The sequence below is a fragment of the Cyrtonyx montezumae genome, unplaced genomic scaffold, assembly GCF_038088225.1.
Source record: "Cyrtonyx montezumae isolate F1298 unplaced genomic scaffold, pur_monq_1.0 scaffold_36, whole genome shotgun sequence".
NCBI lineage: Eukaryota > Metazoa > Chordata > Aves > Galliformes > Odontophoridae > Cyrtonyx > Cyrtonyx montezumae.
Window position 1 is genome coordinate 3,370,750 of NW_027072041.1, and position 26,945 is coordinate 3,397,694.

General features: G+C 38.8%; 1 protein-coding gene across 1 annotated transcript in view; it reads right to left on the minus strand.

Annotated features, from left to right (window-relative positions):
* Positions 1 to 11,465: 11,465 nt before the first annotated feature.
* LOC136054268 (transient receptor potential cation channel subfamily M member 3) overlaps positions 11,466 to 26,945 on the minus strand; it is a 412,018-nt gene continuing 396,538 nt past the window's right edge. Inside the window, exons 23-26 of the mRNA XM_065745453.1 lie at positions 21,804 to 21,954; positions 21,049 to 21,248; positions 19,782 to 19,914; positions 11,466 to 13,169 (exon numbers count right to left, since the gene is read on the minus strand). Coding sequence (XP_065601525.1) covers positions 11,720 to 13,169; positions 19,782 to 19,914; positions 21,049 to 21,248; positions 21,804 to 21,954 — 1,934 coding nt within the window. The 3' untranslated portion in view covers positions 11,466 to 11,719. The remainder of the gene's footprint in view (positions 13,170 to 19,781; positions 19,915 to 21,048; positions 21,249 to 21,803; positions 21,955 to 26,945) is intronic.

Sequence of the window (26,945 nt, forward strand, 5' to 3'; positions counted from 1 at the left end):
GTTTGCCCCAGGGGTGGAAGCACAGCCCAACCATTTGCCATGGGCTGATCCAAACTGCATTGGAACAGGGCGGTGCTCCTGAGCACTTACAATACATTGATGATATCATTGTGTGGGGCAATACAGCAGGAGAAGTTTTTGAGAAAGGAGAGAGAATAATCCAGATCCTTCTGCGAGCTGGCTTTGCTATCAAGCGAAGCAAAGTGAAAGGGCCTGCACAGGAAATTCAGTTCCTAGGTATAAAGTGGCAAGATGGACGTCGTCACATCCCTGCAGATGTGATTAACAAAATCACTGCCATGTCTCCACCCACTAGTAAGACAGAGACCCAAGCTTTTTTGGGTGTAGTGGGCTTTTGGAGAATGCATGTTCCAAACTACAGTCTCATTGTGAGCCCTCTCTATCGGGTGACGCGGAAGAAGAATGATTTTGTGTGGGGCCCTGAGCAGCAGCAGGCTATTGAGCAAATTAAGCAGGAGATAGCCCGTGGTGTGGCCCTGGGGCCAGTGCGGACGGGACAGGATGTAAAGAACATCCTCTACACTGCTGCTGGAAAGGATGGTCCCACTTGGAGTTTGTGGCAAAGAGCTCCTGGAGAGACCCAAGGCCGACCCCTTGGATTCTGGAGTCGGGCGTACAGGGGGTCTGAGGAGCTCTACACTCCAACTGAGAAGGAGATCTTAGCCGCGTACGAGGGGGTTCGAGCTGCTTCCGAAGTAATCGGTACTGAAACGCAGCTCCTTCTGGCACCTCGATTGCCAGTGCTGAACTGGATGTTCAAGGGAAAGGTTCCCTCTACCCATCATGCTACTGATGCCACTTGGAGTAAGTGGATTGCGCTGATTACACAGCGAGCTCGGATGGGGAACCTCAGTCATCCAGGAATCCTAGAAGTGATCATGGACTGGCCTGAAGGTAAAAAGTTTGGAACAACACCAGCAGAGGAGGTGTCATGTGCCAAAGAGGCCCCACCATATAATGAACTACCAGACAATGAAAAGAGATATGCCCTGTTCACAGATGGATCGTGTCGCATTGTGGGTAAGCACCGCAGATGGAAATCTGCTGTGTGGAGCCCCACACGACGAGTTGATGAGGCCACTGAAGGAACAGGAGAATCAAGTCAATTTGCAGAGGTAAAGGCTGTCCAGCTGGCCTTAGATATTGCTGAACAAGAGAGGTGGCCAGTGCTTTATCTTTACACTGACTCATGGATGGTGGCAAATGCTTTATGGGGGTGGTTACAGCAATGGGAACAAAATGGTTGGCAACGGAGGGGTAAACCTATTTGGGCTGCTGAACTGTGGAGAGACATCGCTGCCCGAATAAAGAATATGGTTGTAAAGGTGCGCCATGTAGATGCTCATGTTCCTAAGAGCCGGGCAACTGAGGAACAACAAAATAACCATCAGGTAGATCGAGCTGCCAAAGTTAAGGTGGCTCAAGCAGACTTGGACTGGCAACACAAGAGTGAATTATTTTTAGCTCAATGGGCCCATGAGACCTCGGGCCATCAAGGAAGAGATGCAACATATAAATGGGCTAGAGACCGAGGGGTGGACTTAACTATGGATGCTATTGCACAGGTTATCCATGACTGTGATACATGTGCCACAATTAAACAGGCCAAGAGAATGAAACCTCTTTGGGGGGAAGGGCGATGGCAAAAGTATAAATATGGGGAGGCATGGCAGGTTGATTATATCACCTTGCCACGATCTCGCAGTGGTAAGCATTATGTGCTCACCATGGTGGAAGCAACTACTGGGTGGCTTGAAACATATGCAGTACCCCATGCTACCGCCCAAAACACTATCTTAGGGCTTGAGAAACAAGTCCTATGGCGACATGGCACTCCAGAAAGAATTGAGTCCAATAATGGAACTCATTTCAAAAATTCTCTTGTAAATAGTTGGGCCAAAGATCATGGCATTGAATGGATTTATCATATCCCCTATCACGCACCAGCTTCTGGTAAAATTGAAAGGTACAATGGGTTGTTAAAAACCATGTTGAAAGCAATGGGTGGCGGAACATTTAAGCACTGGGAGAAGCATTTGGCAGAAGCCACCTGGTTGGTCAACACTCAAGGATCCATCAATCGCGATGGTCCTGTCCAATCCAGATCTCTACCTACTGCAGAGGGAGATAAGGTCCCTGTAGTACATGTAAAGAACATGTTGGGAAAAGCAGTTTGGGTCCTTCCAGCTTCTGGAAAGGGCAAACCTCTCTGTGGAACTGTTTTTGCTCAGGGACCTGGGTCCACTTGGTGGGTGATGCAGAAGAATGGGGATGTTCAATGTGTACCACAAGGGAATTTGATGTTGGGCGAGTGCAGTTGTTAATTCCATGTATATACATATATATGTTGTGTGTATTGAATGCATGTTAATCATTGTTCTTCTATACATATATATCAAACATGATGTAGTGATGTGGAATAAGGGGTGGAATGTCATGGTTTTATGATTTTTGGTACTGGTATTCCACATCATAACATCATGTAGTGCATTTAGAGTTAAAGAGTTAATGCTCCAGCTCCGTGGATCATCGATAGTTCCAGGTATACCTGTCTCAGAAGAGAAGAAGAACTCCATTCCCCAGAGGACTTTGCGATGCTTTGTGTTCTTACATGTTTATGCTCAGAGAGAAAGATAAAACTGTCTGCGGTCACGGGACTCTCTCTTTCCTTTGGGATCGACTCAGCAGTGGGTGCTCGCCTTCAGCGTTAGCGTAAGGCCTTCGGTTTATTGGACACTCTCTCTTGCTCATTTTATTTGATTTATTAGCTTTAATTCCAATTATATTGTATTATATTGTGTTATTTTGCTTTCCAATATCTATTTAGTAAATTAGCTTTCCTCCTCAGATCGTTGCCGCTGTTTTGTTCCTAGGCCCATCTCCCTTTTCCCTTTTCCCTTTCCCCCTTCCCCTTTCCTGGGGCGTGGGTCCGTGGGTCCCCCGCACCAATCGTCACAGAACCGGGCCGAACCTGCCCGTAAACCGTTGACACCACATCAAATAATGCACTGGCAGTTAAAGAGTGAATGCTCCAGTTGTGTGGACTAACGAATTTCCAGGTACCTGGTTCTCAGAATGGAAGAAGAACTACAGACCCCTGAGGACTTTGTGTTTCCGTTTTCCATTCAGAGGTAAAGATAAAACTGCTTGCATTTCACAAGACTGCTCTTTTTTTTTTTTTTAATTCTATTTATTTTTATTTTTTGCTGCTCCTCTTGGTAGTGTGACCTCCCAGTTTTGCCTTCAGTTTTAGAGTAAAGCCTTCAGTTTTGGGCACTCTCATTTTAATTGATTTATTAGCTGCAATTCCAATTATATTGCATTATACTGTGTTATTTTGCATTCTGTTATCTTATTTAGTCAATTAGTTTTCCTCCTCAGATGATTGGTGCTGTTTTGTTTTCAGGCCCATCTCCCTGCCCTTTCCTCTTTTCCCCTTTCCCGGTGTATGGATCTGTGTGTCCCTCCACCCCATTAGTTACAGAACTGGACCCAATGACTCCCCTGCACCCCTCTCCCTCCCCTCTCCTTTTTTGGGCTGGCGGTCCTGTGGCTGTCATCCTGTCACGGACGCAGATAGATCTAGAGGTAACTCCATGACAGGCTTCTGGTGAATGAAAAGCCGCATATGAGCCAGCAATGCGTTCCTGTAGCCCATCCCTGGAGGTATTCAAGGCCAGATTGGATTGCCTGGTGGTCCTGATCTGGTGAGTGACAGTCCTGACTGTGGTATGGCAATAGAACTGGGTGGGATTTAAGGTCCCCTCCAACCTAAGCCATGATTCTCTGATTCTGTCACTAATTTCAGAGCTATGGTGAAGTTCCCCAAGTTGTTCACTGTTGGAAGAAGCCAGAGTGGGATGAAGCTACGTAAGGGCGAGGTGAATTTTTAGAGTTTATTATTCTTATTTTCCTTTAAACAGGCTGTTTTTCTCCATTTGCACATTTTGTTCCTCCTTGAATTACAGTGCAGTTACTGTAGTTCAGCAGATGTGGGTTAGAATTCAGGACTGTGCATGACTCATATTTTTAAGGACTTTCTGAAGAAAGTAACTTTTCAATGATATTTACTGATTTTTACTGATATTTACAGTGTTTTTTCTTTTTGCAAAAGAAGTAATTTTAGTTAAAAATTAATTAGCAAATAGTGCTTTGCTATTGAATTTTTATCTTTCAAATAAAGCAAAAATGTTTGTTAACATTTTCAGCTAACGTTTCAGAATCCGTGGTGCTTTTTTTTTTTTTTTTTGCAAGGTTATAAAAAAATCCATCTTTGTACACTGTGAACTAAAAACAGTAGAATGTTTTATAAGGATAATTCTATGCTTTCACAGGCTGTTTTCATGGAGTGCATGTGACATTTGGTATGTATTTAAGTAAGGAAAGGTGTAGCTAAGAAATTAAGTTTTGGAAGTGTTAGAACACATCAGTCTCATTGGCTGTCTCAATAGCTGTCAAACTTCTTGTTTGAAATCCACACTAATAAAGGCTTCCTTTCAAAGCTATTCTTAATTCACCCATAGTTCATTCACTCTGCAGCAGTTGCCTCTATCCTCTGCAGTGGGATGTCTGTAAGTGCTCATGGGATGCTATTGTTATTTTGCATAAACATACTGCAATAACCTTCTCCTAGATACTGCTTGTCATTATTACTTCCTGGAATTTCACAAATATTTATGCTGCAATCAGTTATTGGAAAATTTCAAGATCACAACTTTTTTATGATTTTATAATATTTTCTTTGTTTTCCAGAAATATAATTATTGACATGCAAAAACAGTGAGGATGTAGAAATATTTCTGTACTGTAACTTCTTGCTGAATTAAGTTATGAGGAATAAAGAGTCAGGGGTGATTGAAATGGACAACTTCCTAAAGAAATCTTTGCCATTACGTGTAATTAAAGTAATGGGGGACCACACTACTGCTCTTCAGGCTACAAGAGTGCAACTTGTAGGTATGATAATTAGGACTGGGGACGTTGTTTTCTGGCAGGTATTGATTATCTGGGTTTGGATGGTTTGTTCCTGTGAAAAATCTCACAGGTGTAAATGCTACCATCAGGTGCAGATTTTTTTTTTTTGCTTGTCAAGACATCATATCTCCCACAGTCTGCCAAATGGCAGTCCCTGAGGACAGATTAGATAAAATCTGATTAAGAAATTTATCATTTCCTTCTGAGAAATCTGAAATAAAGAACACCTCTCTTAACTGTCCCTCTCTGAAAACGTGACTGATCTGTGCAGAACTGTTCCCAGTATCTGATATCTAAATACCTTCATATTCAATGGGGATATTTGTTTCCTATGTCTTTTCTACATCTGGTTAAAATATGTATAGTCTCACTGAAGACTGATTTGAAGAGGAAGCAGATCCTGACCTTGACTTACTTTGCATCGGCGCCTTTCTTTCCAGCATTTTTGTGAGGAAGAATCAGGACTAATTATTGCCTCTAGAGAGAGGCAATAATTCCTTTCTGAAGGAAGGTGAGATACCTGTATAAGAGGAGGTCACAGCTACCAGTGGTGGATGTGGCAGCTTTCGTTTTCAATGAACCTTCTCCATCTACACTGCCTATCTGTATAGTGCCATGCAAAGGAGCATTTGTCTTCAGTTCTGTGTGGAAGCTGCTTAGGGAAGATCTGCAATCAACATTTATGTATTCCAACTTGCTGGTGGTAAATAATAGAAACTCTCACTCTTTCCAGCAAACACATACAAATATCTGCATTCAAACTGGGTTCTGATATTGACCAGAAGAAGGAATAACACCCCATATTAGTAATGGAAATAATTCAAAAGCCCTGTGTGCAAACCTGACAGCAAGCCTTATTGTTTTTAAAAAACTGCAGTTAGAACTTGAGCAGTGAGAGATGTTTGAGAAAAGCAGCTCCCATCATGCTATTATTTTATGGCTGTGAAAGTAACTATGAATAAATATTATTTTATTATAGAAAAAATAACTGACTATGAATAAATGCACCAGTAAAGTACAAATGTTTTGAACTACATCCTTTTTTTTATTGCAAAACAATTGTTACAGAAATCTCAGAAAGTTCTACTGTAGTAATTGCCAACTTCTGCTTTTTATTACATATCTAAACACAGTCTAAAAGTGCATTGTGAATCCAGTGGACCTTTGGAAAGTACCATTTTCCCTAGTGATATCCATTTAGACAAATCATACTTGAAAAGCTTCATATTAGTAGGAATTTGTTTAAAATGACGTTTTAATCATTTTTCTCCCTTTATAAATGATTGTTATACACTTACAAATGATAACCCAAATAATAAATGATTAAATAGCTATTAGTATAGTATATTGCAAACACTGTTCCAGACAGCAGTAGCAGCATATAGACTCTCCTCATGTACAACAACTGCAGTGGTGGAAGAATATAACTTTAATACAATTTACTTTTGCGAAGGCATAAAATTGTTTTTCACAGCCAATTCCCACTTCTGTTCCCTCTCCCTCCCTACCAAATACTAAAATAAACAAGAGTTATCACTTCCCTGCAGCAGAAACATCAACAATTTCATAATCAAACATTTTTTTCCTAATAATTTTTTAGAAATAAGTACTCTGTGGCTCTATGACAGATCTGAAAGGATACAGCAAAAATTAAAAGGTCAGAGACTTCCACAACCAGTCTGGCTCAGTCACGAGACTGCCCACTTGATGATGATTCAGGACAAGTTGTGTCATGACTCAAAGTAACACAGAGATAGAAAAGCAGAATTAATGCATTCCCTGACAAAAGTCAGAGTAGCTCCTTCAAAATCAGTGTTTTTCCTTTTCTGCAGATTTGCACCCGCAGTGATAAGACCATAACTGTCATCAGTACACTGTGATTAGTTACACAACTGCACAACTCTCACCAAGGTGCAGAAAGTTGGTCCCCTCACATTCATTTAACACTTGTGCCTTTACGCAAAAGTGTGGCAGGGCCAGTGAACATCATCATCTACAGGAACAAAGGGTTTAATTAGATAAGCAGATGCCCTGGTGCTTTACTTTTGCCCAGTTCAGATGATGCTGTTGTTTGAAGAAAGTGAGGGAAAAATAATGCTGGGAAGCTTTCCTATTCTTTTGAAGTAATTGATCTATACAGAGTTTCTTTTAACAGCACTGAAAATGCGGCCTTTTTTTTTTTAAACATCTGTTCCTATTTGTGCAAACATGCAAATATACTATTATTTTAAGCAGGGGAGAGACTCACAAATACCTAAGTGTTCCTAGGGAAATCCAGGTATGACAAGCTCACATCTTCCCTTCTGGTGGTTATCAAATCCTCTTAAGTGCATAACCTGAGCAACTTGACAAGACATTTATGCTTGTTCTTAAAATTTGCACCATGAGTTTATGGAGAATTTTGTTTCACTGGCTCACTCCAAGCTCATACCTTTGACAACTTCTGCTCTCAGGACAGAGATACTCGTTTGCTCCAACTGCAGTCATTGGACTAAGGCTGTGTGCTGCTACCAGCACTGTTTTTGAGCAGTTATTTTTGTAATTGCATTTTCCACGTGCTGACAGTTTCTAAGAAACAAATCATTTTCTTCTCTTACAAAAAATATACCTAACTAAGATATTTATCCCCTGACAAAAGGTTATCCATTCCACAAAAGTACAAATCTTTTTTTTTTTCTTTTTTTTTTACCAAAAATCTATAAATGGAAAATGAAAAAAAAGCAATCTATATCTGGAACCCAGCGGGCTTTCCTTACGTGCATGAATGGATATTTTGGGTGTTCATTATATTTTTAAATTATCCCCACACTGCCATTTATTAACTGGCACTTGTGCTAAGAACAATAATGTAGCACCTTATCTCTTCCATAAAAGAGAGAGCCAAATGTCTGAGGACTGCTGTAGGTTCGCATTTTATGTTGAGTATTTCAGTTTCATAAAATACAACTGTCATTTAAAAATAATAAAAAAAAAATCACTTTTCTAAAGATCAAACATAATGGAAATAATGTAAACATCCAAAAGCTTGGATTCATTCCTAACTGGATTCATCTTTACAGGCAGGCAATAGCAAAATGCTAAGTTTCATAGCAGTCCAAAAAAACTCATGGAACAATGCATGCATTTTCATTGACACAAAAAAAGACTGGACTGTAAGGAAGAGAAACTATTCCAGTCATACCACAAGGTTATTGTGAAAGAATAATGTGCTATTATCCAATACCTAGGACAAGTGTATACCCCAACTGTAGAATAGCATCACTTAAACTGGAAACAACAGAACAGATTACTATAGGAAAATATTTATAAAATACTGTACACTCCTCAGTTGGCCAGCATATGTAAACAAACAGCTAAATTCAGTTAAATTTCAAAATATTATTAAAGGTCATTTATCTTATAATCTTTTGCATAACATGCCAGTTCATCTTTCACGCTACCACAACTCACCTGTCACAGAGCAACAGTGGCTCATTAGAAGTTTATACAGCAGCTCATACAGACCCTTAAGTGGAGCTACACAGAAAAACGTGAGAAACACACCGAACTTACACACTGTGACCAGAAATGCATATTCCATATGTATGCTAATAATTGGAAAGTGGAACTTAATGCTTGATGCAACATGTGCTAGTTTATTGAATGTTACAGATTTACAAACAAGACCTTATAATGTGATAATAAAATTGTCCTGTAACGTTCACTAATATTATCACATGTCACAACTATACTGGTTTATACATGGGAGATATGTATATATGTGTAGATATATATTTCATAAGCACTAGCCTCTGATACAGAATATGTCATATGGCACATGCTATAGGTACATGGCATGATGGATGATAAGACTTTTACTCTCACTAAATGGTCATAGCAACATTGGAAGTGGGAAATCTGGTCCCATTGCAATGAATGGGTGTTTTATCACCACACTGAGAAAGAAGCAGTTTGATGCAACGTGTTAAAAGCAGGTGAAGATGAAATAACCTAACATCCATCATATTATATTCTATAGACACCACATTGTAGAATAAATGGGAAACATTCAGGAAAAGTAGTCTTCAGACATCTTGCAATCACACTTTTAACATCTGAATTTACATTTTATATATAATGGCAAATTTTAAGAGGTAAATAAAGTGTCCTGTTTCCTTTTTTACCTGGAATGTGTGCTCCAGATCAATAAAGTGCTGTATCTTAAATACTTATACAGCTTCTGGGTTTGGCAAATTCCTTTACCCTGACAAACTAAGCGGTGAAATCTACACCAGAGGACAGCCCTATCCTGTGAACTAATTCACTAATCACTGTTGACAGATTCCTAATGAATTTGAAGTTCCTCTAGAGTAGGCCAATCATATGGTAGAGGTGGAAGAGTCCACAAATAGTTTTAGAAGACATTCGTAAAAGTAACAAAGAAAACAGAGTGAGAAGATCCCCCTATACTCGTCAAGGACAAATAGATTTGGAGAAGCCTTAGTGAAAGGCTGCTAACAAAAGTTGGCACATTTGAAGCAGATTGTTAAACACAAGTTCCTTTGTCCCTGGGCTTTTTTCTCTTGTTCAACAATCAGCCTGTCACAAGCATGCTTCATAATGCACAGAAAGGTTTCTGACCTTTCTTGGTGTTGCCATGTGATCATAATGCTGCACATGGACTGCAAGGCAATTGCATAAACATGGTGTCTTGGTGGAGTTTAGCTCATTGAAAGCTTGGTCAAACAATAAAGAAAGAAACACATTAGTGCAGGAAGTACGAAACACATTGTGCTTAGCATCTCCATGTTGCATTTCTTTATTTCACAAACTTTCCAACGTAGTGACTCAGTACGTAAAGATTTTCATCCTCTTTGCCTCTTGTCTTGAGCTAGATGGTTATTTTTATGTCTGGATTTGTTGCCTTTCAGACTTAACTCTCACATGGTCCTTAGGGTCTCCCAGGGTGAGATCCTAGTGAGAAAACGTCGGCCTACATTTTCAAAGCTGCCTTAGAGATTTGGAAGTTAATTCCCATTTGAATAAATGGAAAACATGTATCCTACTTGCACGTGCTCTTATTTAATAATAAAAAAGACCTGATTCTACACAGGTTTTGGTCATTGTAGAGATGTTTTAATTTTTAATAGCACTAGCTTCAACTCTTTTCAAGCTTAAAAGTTGGCCCTTCCTAAAGGATGTGAAATTTTGGTCCACTTGCTGCTTACTGTTTTCTACTATGTTTCTGCCTTCTGTACATCCATTCCCCTCTGACCACTGTGACATCTTTCTTTTACACTTTTGAAAATCCTGTTCGTAGTTTGGACCTTTGGAAATTAGATAGGGCCAGCGGAGTTTCTACTGCCTTTAAGCAAACACCATAGGTACACTATTGATATGATGTACTTTATTCCACTAAACTGTATTTTCTGTAATATGATGCTGAATGGTAGAAGTACCCTTGTATCTGATGGCTTTTGCTGTTAACAGACAACTCCAGTTTCTCTTTGATTCTTTAACTTACCTTAAAAGTTTACATACTTTTCAGTGTTTTCCAGTATTCTGCCAATAATGTTTTCCTTTAAAGAACTTCAGGCTAATTTTCTTAATCTGGATTCAGACCAGATATATCTTGATTAATTTTATATAGTTTGAAATGTTTGAATACAGGCATGCCTTCATTACAAAAAAAAAAAAAAAAAAAAAAGAAAGAAAGAAAAACAAAAATAAAAAAGGGCATACTTTGAGGTGAGGGAATGATGTGAAAAATTGGCAGCTCAAATGGAACAGCAAGAAAAGCCTGGTGGCAACCCTGTGGCTAAGCCTCCCCAGTTTGTGTAATTACTTAAACAGAGCAGTGAGAACCTGACAACATTACTGCAGTCTGCTCTGATCATCCTGATCTTATTGTTCTATCACATCCTTTGATTTAGTGAGGCAATTGATGACAAACGTCATAAAAAAATAAATATATACTATTCCGCTTAATTACATTCATCCTGAGCTTGCTCAGCTGTGCTAGACTCCAGAATGCCTGTTTTATCAGGAAATCACCTGGTATTTCAACATAAATTCTTCCTTCATTTATGATGCAGTACAAAAGGCATTTCTGTCCCATTCTGCTTTTGAAAATATAAACTTCTCTTTTGTGGCACTAGAATTTGATACAAAAAGAGACAAGCGAACTTTATGGTAATTATCTTGATCATCTTTCTTCATGTACACAAGTGTAGGGTTGCAAGGTATTTGGGAGACTTGAGTTTTGTTTGCCACCAGTTCCCACAGAAATAACAAATGCTTTTCACCAGTCATCACAATGGTGAAACAGATGAAAAAGAAGTTATGATTGAAGTTTAGGACACCTAATCTGTACATCTCTTTCTGCAAGTTAATTTCTGTGTCCTAAGAACTCGTGACTAATAGATCTAAGGATGCCTTCTAGTAGAAGGCAGATTTCTGAACTCAGTTATTACTTATAAATTCCTGTAGTTTTTTTTTTTTTTCCTGTTGTTTACTGAAGTCTCTGTAAATCTTTAATCCCTCCCTTTTTCCGTAAGTGCAAATGTCAACTGGGTCAAGATGCAGTAACTCAGCAGGTGATGCTGAGACTGACAATGTGCTCCCTTGACCAGTGGCTAATGCCAACTGGAGTTGACATGGAATGATATGAGGCGCTGTAATTTTGCTAAGGAAAATAGACTGCAGAGCAGATGGCCTTTTGACTGCCTGCAAGATTTGTCTAGGCCTAGCTGTGCTTGCTTTCGAAGCTGCGGAATGCTCCTGTTCTTGATAGTCTCCTCATGGACAGGTTGTCCCCTCTGCTCTCTGGCCTTGAGGACTTACTCCTATGGAAAGGGTTTCGGAGGCTCGTTGCATTTCGCTGTCTGTCAAGTTTATCACTGATTGAGTAGCTCTTCCGTGTGTGCTGTGCATATAGCATGTTGGACTCCTCTGCAGAGTAGCTGTTAGCCCGCTCTATTTTTGGAAGCGGGATGCTGTTGGTCAGAGTTCTTGTGGCATTGCTGTCTTGAGGAGATAATGGAATTCCCTTCTTGTCCTTGGCCTCAGTATCCTCATGATCAGAGCTTGGGTGGCTTAATTCTGCTTCTCTCTCTGGGTGACAGCATCCCAAATCTTCCACCTTGACGCCGAGACTTCCAGGGAAACTGGCCCTCTCTGCAATGGTCTGGGGAGCATTCACACACCTCGTGTCTATGCAGTCTGTAATACTTGTGTATTCTGCTGTTTTGACTGGGACGCCAAGGCTGCTGAAGTAGCTTCGAGATGGGGAGAACATAAAACTGTGAGATTTCACAATTGGCGTTTCCTCCAGAATAAATGGAGTTGTAGCCAGGTAACGACTGCTTTTAGATCGCTCTAAAGTGTGGTACAAGGGAGGGTCTGAATCCCAGGGGATTTGGCAGTCTGTGATTTGTGAATAGTCTGAAGAAAATGCTCTTGTTTCTATTCCAGATGTTTCCTCATAATCAAGACTCCTGCCAGAAATTTTTTCACCAGGTGTACTGCTAATATATGCACTATTGGCTAAAATGGAGGAGGCTATGTGTGCCTGCAGGGCTACATCTCCAGTACCAAGAATATTTATGGAGCTATCAAGAGGCTCTGTGTCAGAATGCATCTCATCCATTGCAGAAACGTAGATGTCTATACAAGATGAAGGCCTTCTGGAGTCTGGGGCAATCGACAAAGTGCTGGTTGGGGCTAAAGGAACTTTTCCTTCTTTTGCTATTGAATGGGAACTGCTAGCCCGGTGCAGGCTTGGAGATCTTTCCTTGAAAATGCTTTCAAACTTTTCCAGCCCACACTTGTCCTTCATATTTGTTGCATAGAAAGAGTGGCTTCGCATGCGAGGTGTAATTGTAGGAGAGGTTGGGGACATGGACTCCTCTCCTGTAGGGTCTATGCTCTCTTGCAGCTTGTAAGTATTTCCTTCCTGACTATTGAAGCTACTCTGTCTCACAATGTAGGCTGCATCGGTACAGTCAGATGAAGTCCTGGATCGTATCTTGGTTGTCTCACCTCTCTCTATGCCAGTCAGTTTTTCTAATGCTGTCACCATTCGTCCTGTCATATCTTCCAGCTGAGCAAGTCTGATGTCAACGGTCTGCAGAGAGGCCTTCATGCAGTGCTCTCGCTCATTTACTTCTTCCAGTCGCATGGCCATATTCTCCACCCTTAAAAAGAGGGAAAATAAAATAGGTTAATTTCTACAAAGCGGTGATGTTCAGCTAATAGGTCTTTGAAACAAGTGGAAATAAATATGAGTTGAAATTCAAAATCCACCTATGCCACGTCATGTGCACCAAACCTTGCTAAAAGAGGTTCAGCAAACAAACAGTACAACTTTCTCAGGAAGCTCCTCTAGTGAGTTAAGTGAGAGTCTGCTGCTTATTGATATTAGCATAGAGGTGTGTTCTATGCCTGGGACAGACAGGGTCTATTACGGAAATGTTACCATGATTTTCTACTACTGCAATAGCTTCTAGTTAGGTTGTTATGAGAACTTACAGGAGGTGACACATGATGTCACTCTCAGTTTTGCTACAGGCAGAACTGTTGCAGTTAACTCCTCAATTAAACTAAGTCATGGGAGGTGGACAACATGACATTACTTTCTGGTGTACCCCTCAGACTGTAACTTTGCAACTGCTGTGTGGACCTAAAGAAATAGCTTCCTTGTTCTCTGATTCATTTTTAGCTTAGATATATCGAATAAGTTGATCAGGTAGGTAGTATGTAGGTAATATATAGGCAAGAATGGAGGTAATATGGAGGAGGTAAACAACAATTAAACAAAATACAGGTGTACAATTGGGTACACACTCCAAGATTATTCTCTTCCTATGCTTGTACTTTGTGTAGTCTGTGTTAGTAATTCAGTGATTGAAATGATGGATTATGAAGTTATTTACTAACTTACTATCAGAATATATAAACAAAAAGATAAAGTACTAATAGCTAATTGAATGTGTGGATTGAATGTGTGGTCCTGATTTGAACTTCAGTATGACTGTTCTACAGTCATTTTAAAATGTTTTAAACTGTGAACTATGCACTAACATATGCCAGTGGCCTTCAGTCATTTCTGTTTGCATATCTCTAAAATTTCTCTACTGAATTTGTGTGGAATTCTCAGTTTCTAACAAGAAGATTGCCTTTATCACATATGAAATTTATTCTTACAATAATATTCTCTGGTAGTAGTCCCTAGAGTAGACCAGGGACTTCTATTATCTAATTAAAAGGTATTAAAAGCTGCATATTAATATAAATTTCTTACGCACATGTCTTATTTTTAGATTTGTACTTCTGTTTTTTCCCTGTTTCTTTAGACTCTGAAAAATGATAAGAGAATTGACAAATGGCAGGATTTCCATATCCTTCTGAAGTCTCTCATTCTCTGCTTGTTTGTGTAACTTATACTTAATTTTTACATCTTGACAGTCATAACTAAGTTTTCTTTACTACCGGTAAATGAACTTACAAATGATCTGAAACTGGAAACACCGGCACAAAAAGAAATCAGATTTTAGGCCATAAATGTGTACTGGGCAGCATTAATCACAGAATCACAGAAATGTAGGGGGTGGAAGGGACCTCTAGAGATCATCGAGTCCAACCCTGCTGCCAAAGCAGCTCCCTAGACCAGTGCCTTGTATGTCACCAAATGTTAGCCAGTGAAACACTGAATCCTGTCTGCCCTGAGGTGCTGAGGAGGAGCCACCGACCTGCAAAAGAGAGGAGAGGAGACTGGCACTGCTCTCTAAGGCAAGGCTCTTATTCACATGAAATATGGGCTTCTTGCATTAAAAAAACATTAATTTTGAAAACAAAAGCATGGCAAATCAAATGTATAGATTTGAAACCTTCTGTGAATAAGCAGCTGTACTACTGTGATCAGACTTACATGTATGAATGATTAGGTAAGCTAAGACCTCTGCTGAGAAATGAACTTATAGTTTCAAATAATCTCCTTTTACTCAGCTTATTATTATTCAAACACTTGTCTACCTCTTCTATCAACCTCCTACAACAAAACAGATTAATGTTACTGCAAGCACAGGATATAATTCTATAGTAAGAGAGCACTTCATATTAGAAATAGTTGAATTTTCCCTCATGTTATTAGTTATCTAAAATGTTCTTTTATAAAAAATATACTTCTGAAATATTTATCAGCTAATAATTGAGCGCCTAGCCACACATGCAGATTCCATAATAACTTCTTGATGATGATGACAGATATAACTTGACAGTATTAGGGCTGCCAGACGTACTACACAATCTGAGTAACCTTGTGGACTGAAGAACACTATTTTTTTTGGACACAGGGTAATACTGGTGATATTTCTGGATGAGGCAAATAGCAGTTTCTGGGCTACATGGTCTGTTGTTTGCTATGGAACCAATCACAGATTTGATCACATTGACAATAGAAGGAAATTTATCTAGAAATTTAGCAAAGTAAAGAATACAAAGGGTAACCACTGATGTTCACAGATAGCTGAGAGGTTCCTACTTATTGGGATGAGACCTAGCTATGTACTTTTTATTCATAAAAAGAAAGCTCAAGTGGTGGTGATGCCCCTCAAACCCAAAGCTATTAGCTGACTTTAGTCAATTTTTGTTATATGTTTGACATATGTTCACTCCCAGATCATTGTAACAAATATGCATGCTTTTAATCAAGGATATTCTTGTGTTTATTTAATGATCAGTTCTGCAGTCATTCAGCACACTGAGCAGCAACACGCTCTGGGAATAATCCTACTAGAAACACAATATAATGAGATCACCCAAACACTAAGGGCACTAAGATATGGAGAATCACATTCATAACTGGGCCTTAAAATGCTTCAGTAAGTGAAACGTTCTGTTGTACTGTATTTGACAGCAAACAGACAACCAGAGGTGTGCTTCCTCCATGATCCTCCATGATAGTTTGAATTAAAAGACTTTTTCAAAATAAGAATTTTAAAGTTTCTCTTAATTTTTTTTTTTTTTTTGTATGTGGGTGTGTATTGGATGTACAGAAACATTTTGGCAAATCTCACAATATCCAAGTATGATACCTCTAATGCACCTGTGCCTTTCCTTCCAGAAAGATTTATCCAGTGTATGAGAGGGTGCCAAGCCATCTTAGCAGTCAGGTATGAGAACAAAAAAAGAGGAGGCTACATATAAAGTGAGCACGAAGTGTGTTTTTCTGAATGAAGCTCATAAACTTCTAATAGAAGAACATAGATTAGCTGAACAGAGTATTCAGTAAGTTGGAAAAACACAAACTGACAAAGATGTTACATTTTATGTGACCAACCCTTTTAATTATGACTTGGAAGACGATGGCTGTTGCTGGCATTCACTTTGGTCATAGCAATTTTTAACCTCTGCAACTGTTCATTTGTAATTTAATTGAAGCAGTCATTTAATGGAAATAAGGTGCTCTTTTCAGAAGAAGACCTTTCATCTGAATTAGTCTATTAACTGAATGCTAGAATTAGGTTCATAAGTCCCTTTGTGAACCTGTGTCCATTTTTCAGGCATCCTTTATGTCTTCAAAATCCTTTTCAACTGCTGCGAAGGCTGCAGACACTAAAAATCCCTTAAATTGGAACTTAATAGGCGATTGTAGAATGGTTTTCTTCTTCTGAAAGCAGTTCTCAAGCTTCCAACAGGGTAATGACACTTGCCCTGAAATTTTTTTTGGTAAGGCATTGCTTGATTAACTGGCAAGCCACTTTTCCCAGGTATGGTGGTTTCAGCAGATTAAGGGTATCGAGTTATCCTGTCTGCTTTCCCATCTGGAGCCCAAGACATCTAAACTACAATTGCAGAGAGACATGGTGAGATTCATAGATCTTTCATAGCCCAACCTTGCATTTGCTACCTGATTTTCTAGGTGCAGTATTGACCATTTTACCAGTACTGATCTGTTTTGGTTCACTTAATTCTGTGTCTTCATTCATGGATGCTGTTACTGTAATTGCACTGAGGACTGTAAAGTGTTAATAAGCTATAGCATTGAGTAACAATACCAAAGATAACATCAAAATGTCTACTCCAACTAGTTTATGTTTAAGATGTGAACCTGCTCCCTTTGGAATCAACAAGGGGTCAAGACTTGGCCATAAGGAAAAAGTTACTGACCAAGTGATTGGTTTGGGGGCTTTATGCCAAATTAAGAAACTCGGTGTGGTCTTTTTGATCATATTACATATAATCTTGTCTGTGCTCATCAGAAAGTGCCTCTGAAAGCTTCACAGTGATTAGTTTTCTATAGAATGGTTCTTCTCTAGCAGCAAAGTGAATTAGTCCAGCTTTGCTTTCCTCTCTGGTCTCCTAAAGATTCTCTAAGATTTGCCTTTTTGATAAATCCATTAAAGGCATCACCTTAGAGCTTTGTACTGCTTCGTATATTTCATCATAATCAATCACTTCCACTGATGTGTCTCATTAATACAGAGCTACTTCCATGTGTCTGTGTAAGGTTGTGGCTAGCAAGAGAGGACACACATCAAGAGTGGTTTCATGTTTCGATCTTGGAAAGTGAAAATGTCAGGTAAATGAGGGATTTTGTGTTGTGACTCCAGCTCTGGATACCTCTGTGGTGGTCTTTGCAGTAACAATGGCAAGGCATCTGCTGAATCCACACAGACCCCACAGGATGTCAGAGCAGACTATTCCAAGGTGAGAATATAAGCTGCTGCAGTTTTAGTGGCAAGGTACTGTGATCCTGACTCAGCAGAACTGTAAAGACTGTAGCTAAAATTGCTTGTTTCCATCCAGATCACTGCAGCAAGAAAAAAATGTATCTTCTTTCATTTCCCTGAGCTCCTCCTTGTCTCTGAGACCAATCTAAGCTGATCTTCAAGGCAAGACTATTCCCGTCTCCTTTTTCCCTTCCAGTGCTAGCTCCCTAATCCTTCTTTAAGTCTTACTGAGATTTGCACTCATGGCATGCTCTTCCTTCAGGTAGCCCTCAGAGCAAGCTGGTAGATCCAACTGCAGATAGAAGCTGCTTGAGGGAATGTTGAAAACATCTGTGGGAGCTAAGTGTATCACAGATGCCTGCAGGAGTGGAAAGGCTGTGAGCAGCCTGAGTACAGACATGTAACTCAGGCCTTGTCCCAGTTCCTATTTCTCCTCCAGCCTAACAGCATCCTCAGCTTCCTACAAAAGAAAGTGCAGAAAAAACTCCATGCAACTTCTCAGGGTATTCTGGCTCAATTTTATACCATGTAAAGTTGAATTAATTGGCTAGCTAACAAAGCTGAGGGTCTCATGACCATAATGTAGGTACTGTGTTTAGTCTAATACTACAGGCTAAAGACTAGATGTTGAAACAGAAACTGTAGTCTTGCACATTCTGTCTCTCTCTCTCTTTTTCTGTTTTTTTTGCTTCACAACTTTCAACTGTACAAAGACATCTCTATACAGAAACTATGAAGAGGTACTTTAAATATTTGAATGTTCAGTAAGCTGGAAAAAGTAAGTTTCTCTTTTTAGATTCAGAACACTTCAAGGGATACACACCTGACCACAGTTACCAGCAAAATATCAGATCTGGGAATCTGGTTCTTAAAGTGTGTGTTATTTAAGATATTTAAAATAGAGATATCTCTCTTTGAGTCTCCAGTGCTTGTTTTCATTTAGGACTCATTATCATGAACTCTCATCTGGAATGAGGTGCTTTAAGTCATTCCATTCAAAGTAAAGGACAGTGCTCCTTTACTGTAATAAAACAGGGCCAAAACAAAGTACAAAGACTGTTATTTGTTTTTCAGTACTAAGAGCACTTGCCTATTGTAGAAGAGGTCCCAGGTTACTGCTTATTTACAGAGGCTTCAAACATACCTCGCATTTCCTTGGTCAACAAAAGTAAATCTCTGACTGAACAGAGATTTGAATATGCACTTGCCAGGTTCAGGTTAGTTCTCTCATTTCTGGTCTATCAGAACACAAGAACCTCAAACCACAGATCAATTTAGAAGACTAAATTGAATTTTAAAGACTACTTGCCTGATCACATTTTGATGTATTCAGGATGAAGTAGAGTATTCAGACTACCGACTACTCAGTGGTACTCAAGTTTAATGAAAATCTGACAGGATATTACCCAGAATATTTATTGGCAACAGTGCCATGCATCAAACAACAACGTCAAAATTTAGGTCTGTTGCTTAGCTGCTATATGACAAAAAGATGTAAGCACAACAGGAGATAAACAGATTCATGAATTTTAGGATGGTGGAAGACTGGCAACTTGCACTGAACTCATATATTAATCTGTTTTATGGTGTAGTGGAAAATGTCTAGTGCCTTCAAAGTTGATGGCAAGATCCCCATTTCTCTCAATGGAACCAGTTTACCTAGAAAGACTATCCTGAAACAAAGCTCTTTCACTAAGGAGCTAGCAGGTCAGTATCTCAGTGGCTATCTAGAGTTTTCATTAAGGAACACTCATTTACTCTTCCACTGTGTTCTGAACATTTTTGTCCTTACATTCTGCTTTGTAAACTGAAATGGAAGAACTTGTACTTGTCTCACTATTCTATTTTCATAATATTACAGTGGGTGAAATGACTTAGTCTTCAAAACTTTGAGGAACATTCGCTTTAATGAAGAAGAAAAAAAAGAAAAATTCACCACCTTGTATCACTCTACTTTTTAATTCAGATTTATTAAAAACTACCTCAAATGTTTCCTTTCTAAAGAAAAAGAAAGGGTGAGAATGGCAACAGAATCATGATTCTGGATCAACATATGAGAGAACAAACAAAATGCACCTTTCTGAAGTGACGCGGATTCTTTCATCATTGGAAGAGTTGAATCTGTCATCCTTTTCTCTAAAATATTCTTCTATGCACTGCTCTTCAAAATCATGGACTTTTTTCAATTCATCCTCAGTTATGAAAAGTTCTGTGGAAACAATGGATAAGACGTGAATTTGGAAAAACATGAACACGTGAAATTCAGGACACTAAAAAGTAGGTTTTAAATTTATCTGGCACTTTGGTATGAAAGCAGAGAGGCAGCTAGTTACCAAAGTGGTAGCTTAAATTATATGTCCTTCTGGAGATAGCAACACTTAAACAGGCAAACACTTTGTGAATATGAGCGTGTTTCAGTTGCATGAGACTTAAACACAGATGTTGGCACGGACCAGGAGAGACTGTGGGAGCCAGACTCCACCTGTAAGATAAAATAACTTTAACTAAATCAGGAGACTTGCTAGGAAAGAAGCATGAGAGTACAGAGGGCCTGTCTGACATGGCAAGAGGAGAAATCTGCATGCAGCAGCAAAGGCTATGGTAGACACAATGTGATGTGAATGGGAGGGGAGCAGTCAGGTTGCACTTGCTCCAGCAGTTGCTCCAGGTCCACTCTTGTAAGGAAGTGGGTTGTAGCATGGGCTAATGCTGGGAAGAGGTGTCCCCTAGCACCCTGCTTCTGTTATCTACACTGTGGGAGGAGGACATTTTCTACTTTGAAGAATTAGATAAGGAAGAGAGGTGAAAATGTTATCAAAATAATCTGACAGGTTTCATGGGAGTTCTTATTAAAGTGCCTGGTGAAACCACACCCCCAGTTTGAATCAACGTCAACGAGTGAATATGTGTCTACAAAATAACTACTCCTCACCATCTCTCATTTTATTTAGGTAAAAGGTGTGTTAAGGGGACATGTAAGTTGTTTATCCAACAAAATAGGGATGGTATCTCTGTATTTTTGGCAGTAAAAAGAAAGATCTGGAAGTGTAAAGAACTATAAGAAGTATTCACCAATAACAGACCTCTAGCAATAGAAAAATTAAACTCATTACCTTGAAGCAACCCAAAAAGTCCAAGAATAACACTGCCTTGTTAATGCTGTGAGGAGATCTAGGAGTTAGGTAATGCAAGTAAACTGAACTGAATTAGGTAGGAACTTGCATTTAATAGTTCTCTGCTGGGATGGTTATCATAATGCTGGATTTAGCCTTTGTTCATGTCAAACACTATACACTGAGCAGGGCAATGGAATGTCACACTCTGTAAATTGTTGAAAGCTTACTTAATCCGTAGTCTCTCTCATCTGGGTCACTTTCATGTTTCCGCCATCTACAGCAGAGGTGTTGGAATATCATAGTCATATGGCTGAAAATGATCAGAGGTGGTGGAAGAACCGGCCTTTCATGGAATGTCATGATTAGCTGATACCTTTGAAACTTCCATACTTGGTTGGATATAGATTTGACTTCAAAAAACGTATTGCTAGAAGGCAAGAAGGAAATAACATCAGATAGAAGCATTTTTAGGTACTTTGCCAAAAATGATATGACAGCACCCTAATTATACACATTTCACTAGCAGTGGCAAATGTTTCCTTGTCACATAGAAAAAGGAAGAACAAAAGAAAAGAGCTAAATAAGTTTGTTCTTCAGTACAGTAGCAATCAATCATTCCAGGATTATGTTACTACTGTTCACTCTTGCTCAGTGCAACCACTTGGCCTTATGACAATAAAATGAGAGGAAAATATTTTTATTCTCATTTTCTATATTGGGAGTGAGTGATGCCATCACTGAACTTAACATATTTGGCTTTTCTACTCCCACTCTCATCAGGTGTCTGTCCTTGGAAATGAGATAATGCAAAAGAACTTGGCAATTCCCTTATTCCCTAGGGACATGCTACTACTTTATACCTTCTCACTCTCATATCCTCTGAAAAATGGCTCTCATTAGAGTCTGCAGCTCAGCTGTCTTCTAACACCACAAATAATGCCCCTGCCCTCCACAAATCCATTTTTTGCACCGTGTCACTCACTTGAAGACAGCAATCAGAAGGTTCACCAAAAGGATGTTTGCAACTAAGAGGTAACAGGCCATGATGGCAGGAACGATCCATGCTCCTGTCTTGCAAGGAGGCAGCTGGATTATTTTGCCATCTTCTCTAGTTTCATTTTGACCACAAGGAGCTGGGAACAAAAATGCAAAAGAGCAAAACAGGAATGAATCTTATTTTTTCACTGCGTTATACTGAAATATTTAAATATTTATGAAGATCTGCCTGCCAAAGCAATATCATCCAAACAGTGGCAGTGATGCTCCCCCCAAGAAATCTGTACTTGCTATAGGTGGTGGTGATCACATGCTTGTCAAATTTATCACAGATTTTACAAGCTGCAGTTTTTGATGCTGTATGTTGTCTGCCATGAATATCAAGATATTCCACTCTGAAATTTCAGGACATTTGTCTTTGTGAGTAAGCTGCTTGTTCTGTATAGCTAAAATATCTTAGGTCTCTGTAGTAATTTGTGGCTGTGCCAATGAAATGATCAAAATACTTAATCCTGCAAAAAGCTAATGTGTTTTTTTTAATTTTTTAATGGTGAAAACTTAGGGTTTTTTTCCTTCTTTCTTTTCTTTCAATATAGATCTGAAAAATAGCATAAAGAAATACAAGAAAATAAAGAATACATATATTCCTGTGAGCTGCACTGCTCAAAGCCTCTTTGGGAAGTATTCATAATGGGCACTTGTGAATATGGACTTCTGACTTCATTCCTAATACAGAGTTATGACCACACTCCTATAAACTGTGGAGGTGATTATAAAGTCTTTACTGTACCAGATAAAGGGACATATAGGCAGCTGAGTTACCACCTGTTTCTTCCCCAGATGTTTTGGAACCAATAAGTCCTCCTTAGTAGTGTTTTAGAACAGAAGCAAAGAGGAAGAAAATATTATTAAATGTTTTTTATTTTCCCTTTCTTTTTGTTTGTTCGGCTTTGCGATCTGGTGGGAGATTTGCATAACTGCATTTGGAAGTGCGGGTTCAGCTTATCAACTCCTAGCTTCACGCTGCCCTAATGGTCCTCAGTACTTCTTTAACTAGCTGCTCAAGAAAACAATTAAAGAAGCAGTTTACATATAGAATCATCATAGTTGAATTTGCTCAGTGCTGTGGCTAGTTTCCCCTTGTTCATTTCACTCCCACTTAATGGACAATAAACCCTGCAAATGCTGTATGTTTTGTGAAATTTCATCTTACGTCAAAACATCTATGATATCCAATATCAAATATTTTAATCAAAATCTTCTGACTTTGATTTAAAGAGCATGGGATTCTGCTGTGGGCGACTGGACTGGCAATCATACAATAATTATTATTTGAGAGATGGGTGCCTTCCAACCCCTGTGACTCTGTTGATTAGTTTAGACATTTAAAATACTGCTGAATTTCTTGGGCTAGGTTCATTCAGCCTCCATCCAACAGAAACTGGGATAATCAGCATGGTATCAGCAATCAAAGCGAGGCATTTCTGTTTATGTGGAAACATTAACTAACACATTGATTCAGAGCTACAAAGGCCAATATGATAGAGTACCAAAGCCTGTCATGATTTCACCAGGAATGCAGCAATCACTTTATTAGTTGATGAAACTTACTATCTTTCTGCATGCTAAATCAGAGAACAAATAATGTCTTTTGTAGTAATGAGAAAAAATTCTGAAAAGCTTACTTTAAATTTTAGATCAGTGATATCAAAAACTCCGCCTAAAGTCTAGATATATTCTATTATTCCATTTTCTATTAAAAAAAAGTTGTATCTATAAAATTCTTTCTCTTTGACAACAATTAAAACCAAAATGGATTATCCAAATTTGTTTGCCCACACTGGGGTATTTAGAACAACAGTAATACATTCCTGTTATTTTATACCACACAGTGATTGCCTAAATATACTTTCCACACAGACAAGCCTTCATAATCTTTTGTGTACATAGATCACAGTTTGACTTGCTCTGGAAGTTTAGAAAATTTTTCTCTCTTGTCAGTTCTGTTGGAAAAACAGAACAACACATACAATTCTTGTGCCTCACTTTATGGAGACTTGAGCCAACACACAGTCTTCAAATCTTAGCTGCACAAGAAAATGTGTGATGCACATCCAAAATGCTGAAGTCTGTGTTCTAATGTATATGACTGAAATGAACATTTTATTTCATCTTTAAATTATAACATTAATTTTAAAGGATATTTTTCCTACCATTTAAGAAACTTAAAAACAAATATTCCCAGAAAGTAAGAAACACTTCTCTCTTTGGTAAGGGAAGAACCTGACAGGTGGTGAAGAGTTGCAACGATATTCTTTTTGGATAATGAAGATGCTTGTCTGCATTAAGAAAATTGAATTCCGCTTGATGAGTTTAATTGTATTTTGAGAAACATACGGATTCTTTTTTGTTTTGTTCTTCTTTTTTTTTTTTTTTATAGTATGTGCAATAACACACTTTAATAACAAACTTTTTCAAAGAACAGTTTTAACGTGAATGAAAATATATTCCTATATTTTTACATTACAGCCTTGCTTTAGCAAAAATATGTAGAGTACTTAACTCCGGTAAAATGTTTTATTAAAGGAAACTCCGCTAGTATAACTACATGTATGTTCCAGGTAACTGAAAACCCCAGGCAGACTTAACTACACATCAGTGGATGTGGGTAAGCCATTATGCTCTGACATCAGAAACAATGATGAAAATAATGTTAATTAGTTGGAGTTTTAATTTCAATTGCATGTATTAGATTCACTCAGCTTTCAAATACTATACCCTGACATCTGTAGTTTTAAATTTTTTTTGTATCTTTTGTTTCCTGTTTCGTCGTCTCCCCATACTAATTTTTCCTTCCTGTCTCCTCTTTACAGTTTCCTGTGTGGTCCCTTCCTGCTACATACCTAACCCTTCCTCTTTCCTGGCCAGCAAACTGGTGCAAAGCAAAAAGCAGCAGCCCATATGTCTGTGTGCTTCAGACTACAGCAACAAGCTCGGGAAGGATTTGTTTCCCTGGTGTAATCACCCTCACCACATGGGCACCAATCACTGCTACTGTGCGTTGGGTGGAGGGCTTGAGCAACAACGCGTGCAAATTTCTGTGGCATGACTTCCTCCAGCTGCAGCCTTCCAAAGTGTTAGTGGGAAATAATGGAGAAAGTGTAATTTAACAGCTCAAATAGTTTTTTACCTTTAATGAAATATTTGATGTAAAGATGGATACTACTTTCACCGTAGAATTTAATTTGAAATCACAGAAACTTGTGGATGGGTTGATATAATCACAATTACTGAGAAAATGGAAATTAGTAAGAGTGAATAACAAATTACCAACCCCCCCCCCCACACACATTTTTTTAAATCAGTTGTTTGTTTTTTAAGCCTGGGCATTTTAAATGTGCTTTCATCATCCTGCTTATGAGTAGATAGATACCTTCCAATTTTGGTATGGATATGAAAGCATTTTAGAATTTTTTATTCAAATGTCTAAGCAAGCGTACTAGCTTGCCAAGCTGGTAAATACTGAAAAAAGACTAAGTGGGCTGCCCAGGGCTCTCCATTTCTTCACTGGAAGATGAAATACTGAATTCTGGGAACTCTGAATTTCATATCATGACTTTATTTGTCAGCATCCAGGGAACTGTAAAGTGTCTCATTATGTCAAGAAAGTCTCTTTAACTATGGCATTGTGACCTCATAAATTGGTTCTTGCTTTCAGACATATTGAAATGGCACCAAAACTTCTCTCCTATCACATGGTATTTTAATCATAACGTATAGTAAATCTCTTTACTCTTTTTGTTCTCTCTAGTGCTTTCTCCCTCCTCCTCCCTGCATCAAAACTCCCAAAGAAGTGGAACCTCAGAGGAGTGCTAGGAAAGGGAAGAGTGCCACAGCTCAGGCCAGGGAGACTCTCAAAATGGTATGTAGGCTTTACAAAATATTATCCTCTGCCATTGTCTAACAAGCCTAAAAATATTGTCTGTGCTACGGAGTTGCAACACCGATGAAAGAAAAAAAAAAAAAAAGCATGATTTTTCTGTTTGTGCAAAGCTGCTCTGATACTTCTAATTCCAGAATGATCCATGCAAATGACAACTCCTACACAAAGCTCCTGCAGAGAGAGACAAAGGATGAAACCTTTAAAACTGTATAGAATTTAGTATAAAATGTTAATTCATGGTAAGAAACCTTTGAGAACTAAAATACATTCTGGGAGGCTATGAAATGTATGGGATTTAAATAAAGGTCTTTTATATTAATTATATTTTCCTCTTAAGAACAATTAGAACCTATGCATAATAATGTGTCTTTCATATTCTACTAAACAATTGCATTCTGGTTACTTGGAATTGCTCCAATATAAGCAAGAAAGGAAAGACCCATCTTCTCTTCAAATATATGGGATTTTTCAATGAGGGAGTAGGCACATGGGACAAATACAAGTCAGACTGATCCTTGGATTCCAGGTGGCACTTGAAATACTATAAGCTGTAAAGAAAATCCAGATGCAAATCTAACATGTTAGACAACAGGTACATCTGAAGAAGAACCCAAACCTCCCAAGAGAGAAAAATCTAACCCAAATCCACATTGACTAACAGCACTCTCAGTTGCTACATCTTCTGAATATATAAACATGTGCAGCCTACTGCTGATTTTCTATAGGTGATACCCATTTCTCAAGTTGTCATTTCTGTCATCTATCTATATTTTATACCAAGCATACTCACTCCCTGGAATAATCTTTTCAGTATTTCCGTGTAATTCTATTATTCTGCATGGGCAGATAGCTCAGTAAGGTGAAAATACAGTCTGCACGTGACAATGTCCAGAAGTTTTTGGTTACTACTGACAGCAAAGTGACCAAGTGAGGCAAACCAAGTGAGATTTTACTGCATTTGTGGGTTTTCTCTCACACAAGTGTTCAAAAATCATCTGGATCTCATGGGGCAGCATAGTGGCAGCCTAAAAGTGAGACAATCCCACAATTTCAGAAGTGATCACAGTTCCTGACTCAGACCCCTCTGCCAACCCCAGCTATTGCTGTTGTGACGAACTTTCAGTCTGAGAGGAAACTACTTTGACAATGGTTTTACTTTTTTGTTGTTGTTGTTGAATTTACCTA